The 16,160-nt window shown below is 39.7% G+C and overlaps 1 protein-coding gene across 1 annotated transcript in view; it reads left to right on the forward strand.

The window, feature by feature from the left end:
• SELENOF (selenoprotein F) overlaps positions 1 to 1,237 on the forward strand; it is a 37,959-nt gene extending 36,722 nt beyond the window's left edge. The window contains exon 5 of the mRNA XM_004262990.4: positions 364 to 1,237. Within this exon, the coding sequence (XP_004263038.2) occupies positions 364 to 495 (132 nt within the window). The 3' untranslated portion in view covers positions 496 to 1,237. The remainder of the gene's footprint in view (positions 1 to 363) is intronic.
• Positions 1,238 to 16,160: the final 14,923 nt, after the last annotated feature.

Consider the following 16,160-nt stretch of genomic DNA (forward strand, 5'->3'; position numbering starts at 1 on the left):
ATTCAATATTTTGAACTTGTCTGCCTCCTTCATTAGATTTTCAGGTCATTTGAGAGTTGGAGTGTGTCATGTATGCAGTAAATACTTGTTACATTCAAGAATAAGCTTAAATCCCAAGTAAACTGCTTGATACCAACAGGTGTTTCTCTTCAGAAGTAAAATGTGATTTTTGTTTTAATTGTCATTTTTGATGAAATCCCATTACACTCTTTTCTAAAAGACTTCCTTTAAGAGCTGTTGTGATGTTATGTCTAAAAGCTTATTACTATTAAATTTAATTAAGCTGGATTGAATTGATTTGGACTTTGGTTGAAACTGAAAAGGCTCTTTCTAAGCAGAAAATGATATTCCTCTTTTTTGTAGTATGTTCGCGGTTCAGACCCTGTGCTAAAGCTTTTGGACGACAATGGGAACATTGCTGAAGAACTAAGCATCCTCAAATGGAACACAGACAGTGTAGAAGAATTCCTGAGTGAAAAGTTGGAACGCATATAAATCTTGCTTAAATTTTGTCCTATCCTTTTGTTACCTTGTCAAATGAAATGTCACAGCACCTAGAAAATAATTTAGTTTTGCTTTCTTCCATTGATCAGTCTTTTACTGTGAGGCATTAAACATCTAATTAAAAGTTGAAGTGGCAGCACAACCCATGTTATGTAAGGAGTTGGCAAGCTTAACAAAACCCATTTTTTATAAGTTTCCATCCTCCATTTGTTGATACCACTAACAAAATGCTTTGTAATAGTCTTGTGGTTAATTATGCAAATGATAATTTGTGATAATTGGTCCAGTTTTACGAACAACAGATTTTTTAATTAGGGAGGTTAATAAGGGAGATGATTACTGTGCCTCATGTGCTGTGTGCTTTTTGAAAGTGAAGACAGAAAACTACAAAGCAAATAAGATATACCGAGCCTCAACAGATTGCCTGCTTCTCAGATCCTCTCATATTTTTGTATTACCCAGCTTTCCTTTTAATAGAAACGTTATAGCTTATAATGAATGCACTGCATAAAAACTGTATGGCTTCATTCTTGTAAAACAGATTCAAGATCTACGGTAAGAGTGAAACATTCACACAGAGATTCGCATTAATGAAGACTACACAGAAAACCTTTTTGTGGATTTGTGTGGATCTGATATTTAGCAAATTTTTGTGCTTTACATTCTTACAGAAGAGTAAAGTTAAAAATTCTCATTTGTAAGACCAGAATATAAATAAAACGTTTCAAAAATCTTTCTGAATTTGAAATCTATTTGTTCTTTCATGTTTAAAAATGACATATTTCTCAGTGCATTTTCTTTTCATATAAGCCTTTTTTTTAAGCTAAAAACACTAAAATATCTACATTGTTTAAAACTTCTAACTTACTGTGGGTAATAGTATTTTGTCTATGATTTTTTTATTTGTCAAAGTGCTTTCATTTGTGAACACATTTTCATTTATATCATGTAAGGAATTTCTCTTAAAATACAGTTTTTTAGGAGCTATTAAAAATGATTTTTCCACTTCCCTGATGGCGCAGTGGTTATGAATCCGCCTGCCAATGCAGGGGACACAGGTTCGATCCCTGGTCCGGGAGGATCCCACATGCCGCAGAGCAACTAGGTCCATTCGCCACAACTACTGAGCCTGCGCTCTAGAGCCCACGAGCCACAACTACTGAGCCCATGTGCCACAACTACGGAAGCCTGTGCGCCTAGAGCCTGTGCTCTGCAACAGGAATAGCCATCACAATGAGAAGCCCACGTACCGCACCACAATGAAGAGTAGCCCCTGCTCGCCACAACTAGAGAAAGCCTGTACACAGCAATGAAGACCCATCACAGCCAAAGATAAATAAGTAAATAAAAATAAATTTAAAAAATAAATTTTAAAAAAATGATTTTTCTTTGCTTAACTTTCTATGTGATGAAAGTGACTTCTTAAAGGGTGGTTCACTAAGAGCAGCATTCATCCAAATGACTTTAGGTCATTTAAACCTTACTAACTTAACAAATTGGTCTAATATCCTGTTATGGCAGCTCATTCTTAGGATAAATTCTTATAATCTGGAAACTTTTATTTTGAATTAAACTATCTTAATGAAGGATACTTGAAAGCCTTAAAGACAACTCTACCAGAAAATGTTTGTAGAATATTTAACAAAAGTCCGTTATTAATCTTTACTGGCATTTTATGTCATGTCATTTTAAATTTTAAGACATTTTTTAAGCCAGCTTGAGAATGAAAAAATACTATGAGAAGTCCTGGCAAACAAACTGTGGTCTATTTTCGGTCATCCATAGTAATGGAGAGGGCCATCACTTTGATAGTACAAGGCCCTGGATAATGTACTAATCCCTAATGGTGGTTATTACTTCAGAGCAAAAGGGAGGTGAAGCCAATCATGAACAGTGGGAAAAAAACAGCACGAGAGGAGTTGCTGCCACATACAGAAAAATAGTTGGATAGAAGGCGTGACACTTCAGAACTTCTGGGATTGGCATAGAAAACTAATTGGACTATTCTCTGAGCAGGAAGAGCCAATCAAATGAGTATCTGGCACTGGGATTTAAAGCGAGAAGCCTGAAAAGTCTATTATATTCAAGTTATTATTAGAGATCAAAAGAGGCTGAAGAACCTTAAACTTTGAAGAACTTGAAGCTTTAAGTTCTTGAGTTGATGAATAAATGTGTTATCTACCAAGTTCCACTATTTTAATTGGGAGGTTTGAGTTAATTAGCCAATCCAACTGTTTTTCACCAATTCCAATCAACAGCTAAAACCTTTTTAAAGAAACAAATCTTGATTACTAAGAAAGGGGTGTATAAATACTGAGGCAAAAAAGTACCATTTTATAGCCGAATTTTGACATTTGATTAAGCTTATTCAAGTTCACAAATATGGATATGTAATAGTTGATATTTATAAATTTGCTCCCCCTGCCAAAATTATGTTACTTATAACGTAAAACAGTTAACGAGTCTCTAAATTCCTGAATTTGGCAAAAGCCTCTTACAAGGAGCTATGAGCAAGAACTGACATTTCCTGTTTTAAGAGGATTTGAGACTTGAAAGCCAGTCTAAAATTAAAGTTAATAAAATGCATAAAATATTTTTGAAAGCAAAACTGCAAAACTTTGGAAATTAAAATTGGCAGTAGCTAGCATGTGAAAGCATGTCTACAAATATGGGAAGTAGGAGTACAGATTACACATATGAGCACAGCTAGGTATTTCTTTTACTTGAAAATTAAAGTAGCTTTTAATTATATCCTGTGATGACAGAGAACTTTTTCTGGGAGGAGAGGGTCTGCGTTTATGATCCAGAATTCAAATTAGACTTTTGCTGATTAAAATAAACATTTTACCTTCAAACTGGTCCTTAGCCCAGGAATCAGTAACATGAAACATTACCTAGAAATACTAAAGGAATAAAACTAAGAATTGTCTGAGACCTCTAAAACTAATTCTTTCCTGTTAGCCACTCTTGAAATAGACTATGAATATGTACAGCATTTTATCTACCATTATGAAGAGATTGAAGTTTAGACCTTAAAATTCAAAACTTTTTTAAAAAACCATTTTGGTAGAAAAACTAAGAGTTGATCCTTATTCACAAATTCTATATTTGCGAATTCACCTGCTCATTCAAATTTAATTGTAACCCCACAGTCACAATACTCTTGGCACTTTTGAAGTCATCCACGGATATGCTCAAGGCAGTGAAAAATTTGAGTGCCCCAGTGCACACATTCCCAGCCAAGGTCAGACAAAGTGACACTGCCTTGCTTCAGCTCATGCTGTGAACAAGCGTCCTTTTCACAGTCTATTTAATGCCACATTTTTTGCATTTTTGTGCTTTTTGTTGGTGATTTCGCTCTTTAGAATGGCCCCCAAGCGTAGTACTAAAGTGCTGTCTAGTGTTACTAATAAGTGCAAGAAAGCTGCGATGTGCCTTGTGGGAAAAATACATGTTTTAGATAAGTTTTGTTCAGGCATGAGTTACAGTGCTGTTGGCCATGAGTTCATTGTTAGTAAATCAGCAGTTATTTTTAAAAAGGTGCCTTTAAACAGAAACACATAAAACAAGGTTATATATCGATAGGTTGGCAAAAATGTGACCAGAGGCTTCCAGGAATCTAACCCTTTGTATCCCCTAAGAGCAATGGTTCTGTGTTCGCCAGTTCAGTGTTTGCAGTGACTTTATAGAACATAATAACTACTGTAAGTAATGAGGATTGACTAATTTACCATTTTTATTGAGACATAATTCACATTTGAAATTCACCTACTTGGAGTATGCAATTCAGTGGTTTTTTAGTATATTCACACAGTTATCCAACCATCACTACAATCTGAATTTAGAATATTTTCATCACTCCAAAAAGAAATCCTACATGCATCGGCAGTCAGTCCCACACCCACCTACCCTCGGTCCTCGACAGCCTGTCTAGGTTGTCTCTCTGGATTTCTGTCTGTGGATTTGCCTATTCTGGACATTTCATATAAACAGGATCACAATATGTGCCTTTTGTGTCTGGTTTCTTTCACTTAGCATGTCTTCAGGGTTCAACCATATTATAGCATGTATCAGTCCTTCATTTCTTTTTTGTGGCTGAATAATTTTCCTTTATACAAATATACCACATTTTATCCATTATTTGGTAGACATTTGGGTTTCCACTTTTTGGCAACTGTGAATAACACAGCTATATACGTTGATGTACAAGTTTTTGTGTGCAAATGTTTTCATTTCTCTTAGATACATAACCTAGGAGTGGAATTGCTGAGTGATATACTATCGATGTTTAACTTTTTGAGGAACTGCCAAACTTTTCCAAAGTGGCTAAACCATTTTACATTCCCATCAGCAGTGTACAAGAATTCTAATTTCTGCACATCCTGTATTCATCTCTCATTAAGGGTACTCATTTTACAGTCTTATCATCAGGGGCCATTGAGATGTGTTAATAAGCACTGTGCCCGCCACTAAATAGTCTTAAGACTGCAGTTCTTTTAATTCTTTAGATGGTATGTTTTATTCTCTCAATTTTTCCTGCCTCTTCTGCCTTCTGTCACTTTACTGGATTTTAATTCATTTTTCTCTTCCCCAGCTTCAGTCATGAAAAAAACTTTAATGTTCCCATATCTAATAGAGGTCACATTAAACAAATGAGAGGCAACCATTAAACAAATACAGCATTGCAATTATGGTAAAAGCAATGAAGAAAAAAGTTACTAGAAGAGAGTTACAAAGGGGCCTAGTGAGTTCAGAGATTTCTGAAGGACGTGACATTTAAACCAAGGCCTGAAATATGAACAGAAGCTATTCAGGAAAAGAGTAAATTGAAATGCCTTCCAATTAGAAGGTAGAGCACATGAAAAGACCCAGCCTCAGTAGAAAGTCGGGCATTTCCACACCTGAAAGAAGCCAATGCATCTGGAAACTAACGAGCCTGAGGAGAGAATAGTAGAAAATGAGGTTGGGAAGGTAGGCAAGGAGGACCCAGTTGGTGCTCTCTTAAGAATATAGCTGCATTCTAAGTTGCTTTTAGAATAAAACCAGAAAAGGAAAAAACCTCAAGCAGGGGAGGGACAAAATCCGGTAAGTTCAACTCTAAATGTCACAGTCAGCAACTATTGTTATGCCTACGTAAACACGTAAGTGCTTTATCTAGTGCACTGATAGCCTCTTTAGGAGCATCTAGTATACAATTTACTCTTTAAAACTACTCATCAACTTGCTTTGAGAACAAAAAGTCGAGCCTAAGCTAAAATGTTAAGTTTTATGAGATTCCGGTGTTCATTTGTATCTATGCTCAAAGGATTCTTAGAATATTCACTAGTTACGTGGACTCATAGGAGGTGCCTATTAATCCGCACCACACTTGGGCGGTCCTCCTCACCCCGCCTTTAAGCTGAGCACTAATCTCAATTCTAGCTCCAAGGAAAGAACATGAAGCTCCAGCCTTGGAACTATGTGACTCAATATCTACGACAGTCTTTCTGTCGCCACCTCTATTATAACTAGTACCAGAGTTCTTGGGTCTGGTTTTACCTCCTACCTACATTCAGGCTTTTGACCCAAGTCCCTGGCTCCTCTTACCTGATCTCCCACATCATGAATACCTATATGACCCAACTAGACAGCTCTATCTGCCATTCCAGATTTTGAAATCTATTCTGGCCTGAATTGTGTTTCCATTTCTTCCTTCCTGGCTTGAACAGCTGGACCTATAGCCCAGACTCTCTGATCTGATTTCAGATCCTAACCTAGTCCTATGAGCAATGACTAATTCATCTACTTTTAAACTCACGTATCTCTACATCTTAGCCCAACAATACAGGACTCTTTCGTTTTTCCCCATATAGAGTGAAATTGTTGTCCAGCCTTACCCCTTGCATATCCACTCAGAATCAGCTAGATCTTATCCCAAAGGCCCAGCCCCAGATCCCAGCCAAGCTCTTCTGGTCTAGTTTCCATTGCTGGATAACAAACCATCCCAAAACTTAATGGTTTAAATATTTGTATATCTCTGTATAAACAAATAGAGAGGGAAAAAGGGATTCTATTGATTCTGTTTCTCTAGAGAACTCTAATATACATCTTGCAATACTCTGTGCATTAATGATTAACTTTCACTTATAAAGATTTGCAAGGAAAGGCTCAACTAAGTCTAGACTATTATAGGCTCTTTATACAACCTATGTTCAGAGATTGTCAGACTGACAGTTTTTCAATTTTAACAGAATTTTGACAGGCTCCTCCTCATAGCCACCTAAGCCAAAATGTCTTTGTCAAGGTGGTGGTGTTTTCCTCATTAGCAGTAACACATGAGACTGTGTTTATGTTTGACTGTACACAGTATATACCATCAAAGCTGATTAAATGAGTCGTTTAACACTGTTTACAGGAAAAGACTTAACAGATGTCACGAAGAAAGTCATCTTTTGAGTGTACACAGTGATGTCAGTTGGTTCAGAAGTTTCTGAAAGGCAAAACAATACTGAGAAAAAAATGTAACCGATTTGTAAACGGAAGGGGAAAAGTTACTGGGTAGTAAACTATCATGCTCTGGAAGAAGAAATCTCTTGTCAAATCAATGTAATCTTTTCTGGCAGAGTTACTGGCCTGCTAGGACAGAGGGGAACAATGGGTGTAATCTGTCCTCAATGTAGCCAGATATTTTATCCTGTCTGACATTACATAGTTATTTGTAAACTAGGAAAAAATATGATCTAACACCTCAGTTTTTGAGTGGGTGCATTTAAGAATGCTGGGGTATTTGTTCTCAGTTATTTTCAATAGATCATATCACCATAGAGCGAAGCAAGTGACATCTTCAGGTTTCCATCGCGTATGACTTGCTAGAATCACGGCACTTGTTGGTGAGTAGCCAAGAGGGGAAAAGGTACCGACAATTGGGGATTCTCTTACTCCCTGTCATTTTTTCCCATCGGTGTCTGGCTTTTGTTTCCCCTTCATGAGATGTCTCTTGGAATAGATGATACATTTGCTTCAGTCTCACATTCCCTGATGCCAACTGTCTGTGAAGGTAGCCCCTCTGCCCTCTCTTTTTAGTATTTTGACTCATGTTGATTTCTCATGATCACTGGGTGCATTAGAGCTTTGTCTCTTCTGTGCCCTCATCACATGCTGAGGCAATGAGGGTTAGGAATTCAACATATGAATTTGGGGGGACTCAATTCAGCCCATAACACTGCCCGAAACCAAATTTCAGGGCAGTGAGGGGAGAAGTGAGCTGAAGAGAAATTGGGAGGTAGGAATTAGAGACAACTGTTTGGAAAAACTTGAATAAGAGAGGAAGGAACTAGACTGGATTTGAGAGTCAAAGGAGAGAAACTTGAGTGTGTTATAAACAGAGGGGAAGGTGCCAATGAAGAAGTTAAATGAAGGAGAAAGGCATTGGGTCAAATACATGTGTGGAGAGACTTGGCTTCAATCAGCAGGGAGAGTGTAGAGGACAAGCATGAGGATGGGCAAGGGCTTAACATGGTAAGAGGACAATATGGGCAGTTTAGAGACCTCTGCTTTCTCAGTGACACAGGAGGCAAGGTTATTCATCAGGACTGGAGAAAGCAAAGGCGTGAGTAATGGATTTGTAGAGAAGGTTTGGAATAGTTGCTGAGGAATGCAGAAGAGGAAGTAGATGGAGGACAGATCTAGAGAGGCACTGATCCTCCTGTTTGGAGTCTAGCCCTGGATCTTCGCTAACCTACTGTGTGAGTTTGGCTCAATTTTCTAATTATTCTTTGTCATGTTATTCTCATCTGTGAAATAGGGTTAATAATAGCTACAGTGAACACTCTACATTATTATGAGGATTAAATAAGAAAGTGGTTAAATTTTCAGTGACACTATTAGTAGCATTCCAGTTCTTGCATTACTCAACACTGGCACCCTGGTTTAGCAAACTGATTGTAACGTCTCATTTTCTTTATTCAATTGTTGCCTGGGCCATTTATCAAGGCAATCATTGTCTGATTGCATAGATTTGATGATGGTATCCCCATTTCCCGTTCAAAAGTTAAGCCAGAAGGTGTTCCCTTGCCCATTTAGTCTTAACTATTGCCAGAACATCCCAAATAAAGCCTGTTTTTTCCCCAAAGAAAATAAAACATACACATACCAAGACATTTTCAAATTAAAATAGGCACTAAACAGACAGATTTCTGCCAAGAATAACCTCTGCTCTACTCAAAGCTGGTTTACAGGATTGTAAAGTGAGACCAGCCTTTGCTTCTTACTCTACAGGGGCAATGAGTCAGGATTTCCTGAAATTAAGCAATCATGTAAAATGCGTTCGTGGCTTCTAGAAGACCTCATGCGCTTCCCTGTGCCAAGAAATTAACCTGTTTAGTTCTTGGCATCTCTTTCGTTTTCCCCAATGACTTAGTTAAGATCCTTCCATCAGTCTCAGAGTCAGTATGACAATGTAGCTAAGATTCAATGAAAGATTGTTTTTTCCTAGAAACATAAGTCTGGTGATGATAGCTGCATATCAGTGAGAAGGTTGGATTCTAAGTCTGAATCATTATTTTCTTAGTCAAAACTACACTGGCTACTAGTCCTAGTTCAATTCCTTGCATTGCTTAACCCAACTACAATCTAGTTTTGTCCCACCTCAAACAGTAATCTAATTGCTAACTCCTTGTTCTCATTCTATTTGAACTTTCTGTACCGATTTCACTTCCATCTTGGAACACCTTTTGCTTTCAAAACACCACTTTTTCCTAGTTCTCTTCTAACCTTCATTGTTACCTCTCCTCTGCCTACCCCACAGATACTGCAAGTTGTCCCTCATTGCCCCTCCTCTCTGTCAAGTGTTAGGAATTCAAATGGCAGCAGGGGCCAGGCAGGTAACAACAAGGTCAGATATAATTAATAGGGAGTGATAAGAACTCTGGCACAGAGACAAGGCATACTCCATGTCAAAGCAACCGCAGTGGAAAAATTTTTAAACACCATCTTAGCCAAAAACGCTTTCATGGACTGGACTATACAGCTGTTTCATGACAGCTGTTCTCAGAACCCAGGTCTTCCTGTCCAGGACTCTGAGGACAGGACCCATTTACAGGATGCTTTGTGTGCCACTTAACCCCTGCATAATAAAACAACAGTCCCTCCTGACTTTGAGTTCAGGGTCCCTAGGTAAGTCACCCAACCTGATTTACTTTTAATCTGTAAAACAGGCTTCCTGGGGCTTCCCTGGTGGCGCAGTGGTTGAGAGTCCGCCTGCCGATGCAGGGGACATGGGTTCGTGCCCCAGTCCGGAAGATCCCACATGCCGCAGAGCGGCTAGGCCCGTGAGCCATGGCCGCTGAGCCTGTGCGTCCAGAGCCTGTGCTCCGCAACGGGAGAGGCCCGCGTACCGCAAAAAAAAAAAAAAAAAAAAAAAAACACAGGCTTCCTTAGAGGCTCACTTAAATTTCAACATGTTGCAAACATTTTACTAAGTGGCAGTGACATCATTTATATCTTAAGTTTTCCAAGGGGCCCTTCTCTATTTCTCTAACTTAGAAGTGTCACCTCCACACCTCCTGAGGTTCTCTCCCAACTGTGTCACCCACCCAGATTTTACACTGTCACACCTGACACTTGTGTAGAACTCATGAGGGAATGTGATAGTCCATCTGAAGGGAAGACCTCATCTTCTCCACCCAGAGATCTTAGTTTTTTATGCTCTGCCTGTAAAGTGTTGGAAGACTCTATACTCTTGGGCTTAGCACAACAAATAGGTATTTTGTTAACATGTTTTCTCACTGAAGTTCAAGTTTCTATGAGAAAACTTGTTTTAAAGAAGAATCTGAATGAAAACCATACATCTGAAGGTACTTTTTCTTGCACACTCAGAACAGTTTTAAAAAAACAGTATTTTCTTAAGAACGAAATAATGCCATTTGCAGCAACATGGATGGACCTAGAGATTGTCATACTGAGTGAAGTAAATCAGAGAAAGACAAATATGATATCATTTACATGTGGAATCTAAAAAAAAAGGTTACAAATGAATTTATCTACAAAACAGAAATAGAGTTACAGATGTAGAAAACAAACTTATGGTTACCAGGGGGTAAGGGTGGAGGGGGAGGGATACATTGGGAGATTGGGATTAACATATACACACTACTATATATAAAATAGATAACTAATAAGAACCTACTGTATAGCACAGGGAACTCTATTCAATACTCTGTAATGGCCTATATGGGAAAAGAATATTAAAGAGTGGATAGGTCACTCTCACCTTCTGAGATGGCCCACACTCTGTCTGTGGAGTGTGTTTCTCTCTAAATAAATCCACTTCTAAGCTATCACTTTGTCTCTCACTGAATTCTTTCTGTGATGAGACATCAAGAACCTGAGCTTCATTAAGTCCTGAGATCAGGTGTGTGATCTCAGTTAAAAGACTGTGGGTTCAAGTCCCAATCTGGGTTTTGGCTGGGTTCGAATCCTGACCCATGGGTTCAAGTCCCAATCTGAGTGGCATGGTTTCACTTCTGCCCCTTTCAGTTGATGCACTGATCATTGGTTCTTTCTGCCTAATACTGGGATTCAATATTAGTAAGTCCACTTGGCTAACTAACCCAAAGCATCATCTAACAGCTGCACCTCTATCGGTAATAAAGCTGACGTGTTGGCTTCCATCAAAAAAAAAATTTTTTTTAATTAAAAAATTAAAAATAAAAGAGTGGATATCTGTGTATGCATAACTGATTCACTTTGCTGTACACCTGAAACTAACACAACATTATAAATCAACTATAAAAATTTTTTTAAAATGAAAATAAAATAAAAATACAGTATTTTCTTGAGAATGTTCTTAAAATGATGCATAATCTTACACAGTAGTTTTCATGTTTGCTGAAGCTGCTACAAAGACACCAGAGGAATTACTCTTGCGGGCAGAAACTAAAAATACACAACTGCTTCTCCATAATATGTTATCACCAGCTCAGCAGGGCCAGTTTAATTTCGCTCAGGCATAACTGGTCCTCATTTTGCAAGGTTCTGAACAAGTGAAACAGTCCCTACCCTCAGTATGAAATGAAAGAGGATCCAGGTTGTCAAGGTATCAGACAAAAAGAGACACAGGAAGAAGCCCAAGGCCAAAGTTCAGGCTTCCCACCACCATCCCACACTTGGCCGCCATTCCCTCACCTTAATCCCCTCTGCATACTATATATTAATATACCATGCAGTTTCGTCAAGTTCTCTCTTGAAACAGTCATTTCATTTCCATCTTCCTCCAGCTAATCTGGCCTGCTCTTTCCTTCCAACTTTGTCTCTAATAATTGATACAAATGAATTCTGTCTCCTTACACCGGTGTTCCCTGCATACCCCACTAGAGTGTAAGTGCCACAAGAACAGGGACCCTTTTCCTCTTATTACTATTATATTCATGGAGCTGAGTCCAGTGTCTAGCACAAAGGAGGTGCTTCATAAATGCTTGTTAAAGTAAATGGAATGTTCATTCACAGTGCCAGGTCTTTGTCCCAGTAATCCTCTCTACCCTGAATGTCCTCTTCATCTCCAAAATTCTGAAACCCACATTCATCTCTGTTATGGACTGAATGTTTGGTTCTCCCCACCCCAAATTTATATGTTGAGATTCTAACCCTGAATATAATAGTATTAAGAGGTGAAGGCTTTGGAAGACGTTTAGGTCATGAGGGTGGAGCCCTAATGAATGGGATTAGTGCCCTTATAAAAGAGCCCCAAGAGAGCTCTCAACCCTTCATCCATGTGAGGACACAAGAAGACATCATCCGTGAACCAGGAAGCCAGCTCTCTCTCACCAGACACCAAATCTGGTGATCCTGGACTTCTCAGCCTCCGGACTGTGAGAAATAAACTTATGTTTTTTGGCCACCCAGTCTGGATGCTTTGTTACAGCTGCCCAAACTAACTAAGGTAATATTCTTCTAACAGGGATGGCATTTCAAGTTTGCTCTGTACAATTTAGTGTTTGAATATATCCCACACTGGTGATATCCATTCAGTGTTCAGGAAAAGACATAGTCGACTGTTAGGTTCTTTGCTGCTCCTAACACATTTGGTTGCTCAGTGAACACTGAAACTCAAGTGGACACTTATAATATCTGCAACTTGCCAGAAGGAGCTCCACTTAATGTTTTGAGATCAGGACTGCAGTGTTCAGCTTTCAAATAAGTTGGCTTAATCCCAGGAAGGTCTGACTAACTGCAAAAAATTAGTCAGAAAATATAGAGTAAGTAGTCCTGATCCAAGGAACGTAAGATCCTCCTTAGGGCAAAGTCATTTCCGAAGAAGGGCGATGAATTCCCTCAGTAGGAACGTTTGGACCTGACTTTTCTAAACATCCAATTCTTCCCCTCCACACAACAAACCCTCACTCCCATTTTTATATGGACTGAATAAGAGCTCTTCTATAGGGTTGTAAGCATTTGTGGATGACAGCCTCTGGGATCATTTTGTCCTGCAGTCACTCAAATGAGTGTTTTAGTCTCTTGTGGACCACTTGCTCTAAGGCAAAGACTCGTGGGAGTACTTGCTTCTCCTCCGTGACAAGAAGGAGATAAACAACAGTTAAAATCCAACTTCTGGGCTTCGCTGGTGGCGCAGCGGTTAAGAATCCGCCTGTCAATGCAGGGGACACGGGTTCGAGCCCTGGTCTGGGAAGATTCCACATGCCGCAGAGCAACTAAGCCTGTGCAACACAACTACTGAGCCTGCGCTCTACAGCCCGCGAGCCACAACTACTGAGACCATGTGCCACAACTACTGGAGCCTGCGTGCCTAGAGCCCGTGCTCTGCAACAAGAAGCCCTACAACGAGAAGCCCATGCACTGCAACGAAGAGTAGCCTCCGCTTACCGCAACTAGAGAAAGCCCTCGTGCAGCAACGAAGACCCAACACAGCCAATAATAAATAAATAAATAAAATAAATTTATTAAAAAAAAAATAATCCAACTTCTGTGGCAACACATGACTCCAAACAACCAGCAGTTGTAGAATAGACCTAGAAAGAGGACTTTTTTTCCCCTAAAATTTCTATTTAGTGACAGAAATGACCAGTTTTTCCACCATTAGGCAATCTGTGACCTACTAGATTAATTAAGATCATATTTTATCAAACGGAAACTTGTATCAGGACTCTTCCCATTGTAAATAACTCAAACTAAGCCAAAAGGGGAATTTAATGGCAAACCTAACTGAAAAGTCCTAAGGTTGTCTGGCTTTAGGTATGGTCTAGGGTAGGAGCAGTCAGACTATAGCTCATTGCCTGTTTTTGTAAATAAAGTTTTATTGGCACACAGACATGCTTGTTCTTTCAAATATTGTCTATGGCTACTTTCAAGCTACAACAGCAGTACTGAGTACTTGCAAGATAGACCTTATAACCAGCAAAACCTAAAGTATTTGTTATGTGGCTCTTTCTAGAAAAAGTTTGCTAGCTCCTAACTTAGGGGCTCAGGTGATGTCATCAGGATTCTCTAAGCTCTTGCCTTTGGATCCTCCTCTGAGATGGCTTCACTTTGGGGTGTCACATGTATCTCCAGCATCTCCATGCTGATTTCATTCCTTTCTGCTAACAGTCTTAGTAGAGAAGAACACTTCTTTTCCAGTAACTCTTGACAAAATCCTAGGGTTTACTCTAAACTGACGAGTTGGATGAGGTACCCATCTTTGGGTTGATGCTTTATGGGTAGGAAGATGGACTTTTCACTGATTGGCTTAGGTCTGGGTCACACCATCCTGTTGCTGGGGTTGGATCAGTCACCACAAGCAACAGGGACTAGGAATAAGGGAGAGGTTCTCCAAGGGGGAAGAATGCTAGCTTCCTAGCAAAATCTACAAATGTCCGTTATGAGACTTTTCCCTGGTTGGTCACATTCTGGTCTTGGACATTTCTCAAAGTATGTCAATGAGTTACTTGTATAATTTTAGAGATCCTTAAACAGAGTTACTATTAATAACATCCAGCTGTTATTGATGAGGTTTCAGTGCCAGATACAATACTAAGTACTTAATAAATATTATCTTATTTATCCTTCCAACAGCTATAAACACTAGGCATTTTTATTTCCAATTTACTAATGAGGCAAATAAGGATGAGAGATTTAACAATAAATTGGCCTAAAAGTCCCACAGTCAGGATTGGAACCTAGAGCTGTCTAACTGTGAACTTGAACTGTGCTGCCCTGTCTCCCCACCATTATAGCCTCCCATGTCTGGGAATTCCCTACTACACCCTCTGTGCCTAAATAGTGCTTGAGCATTGAACTGGTGACCAACAGGCCTGAGTTCTAGTGAACTCAACTCTGCCATTTACTCACTGGGTGACTTTTAGCAAGTTACTTAATCAGTTTTTGGAATCTCGGTTTCCTCATCTGTAAAATGAACAGTTTAAACTACCAGTGACATTCAAACTATGTTCTACTAGCAGAGGGGCTTCTGTGGCAGTGCCTTAGAGTTTGCCATAGAGACTGAGGGACACTCAACAAGTGCTCTCTCCACACTCATCCAATTTCATCATCTCCATTGCTGTCCATTGGGCTCCTTCTTAAGTCTAATATATAAAGAATAAACATTTCTGTTGCAAAAAGAAATTAACCATGGAACTAGAAGGCCTCCAAGATCCGTCACTATTCTCTGCTTGTTCTTGCACTACCCTCTCCCTGTTTGTGTCCTGGCAGGCTGACCTGTGTGGATGGACTACATCAACAGGTTTCCTGTGCTCTGGCTTCCTGTTGGGTTCAGCCAATAGGAAAGTAGCAGAAAAGAGATGAAAGGAGAGAGAGGTTAGGGTATTGATTCCCCTGGATCAGTGACTAGGTTCAAAGACCACAGCTACTGTTGGCGGCCCCCTCCATCAGCTCTGTTTGGGTTTGGAAAACTGCTCCATTCTCTGCCCCAATCCCATCTAGGAGTAGTAATGGTTCATTGCTCTCACTAGCCCTGGGGTACACTGCCATTCCTTGGAAGCTTGCTGCAATGATAGTGTGTCTGGTTTATGTAGCTACTGTTGTAAATAGTCCCTTCTTTAAGTACTCCTCACTGGAGAAGGTGGCAAAGTAGGAGGACCCAGAACTCATTTCTACCCATGGACACACCAAGACTACAACTACTTACAGAGTAACTATCTATGAGAACCACCTGAAGACTAGCATAAAAGATTTTCCACAACTAAAGACATAAAGGAAAAAAACACAATGAAACAGGTAGGAGGAGCAGAGATGTGGTACAGTCAGGAGTCCCACCCCTGGGTCACTGACCCACAAATGGGAGGAAATCACAATCAAAGATGTTCTCTCCAGGGAGCAAAGGGAGTGAACTCTACTTCATGCTCCCCAGCCCAGGGGGCCCAAATGGGAAAAATGAGAATGCCTGGCTTCAAAAACCAGTGGGGCTTACATTTGGAAGACCCAGAAGTCTACAGGAAACAGATTCTTCTCTGAAAAGGCTCATTCAAACTCTCACACACTCTGAGTCCCAGGGCAGAGGCAGTAGTTTGAAAGGAGTCTGAGTCAGACCCACTTGCTGATCTTGGAGAGCTTCCCAGAGAGACAGGAGGTAACTGGGACACCCCCTGGGGATGGAGATGTTAGCAGGCCTTTTGAAGTGGTGTTTAACTGCAATAACACTGGCACATGAAAGAGGCATTTTGGAA

This window comes from Orcinus orca, chromosome 1 (genome assembly GCF_937001465.1).
Source record: "Orcinus orca chromosome 1, mOrcOrc1.1, whole genome shotgun sequence".
Classification (NCBI taxonomy): domain Eukaryota; kingdom Metazoa; phylum Chordata; class Mammalia; order Artiodactyla; family Delphinidae; genus Orcinus; species Orcinus orca.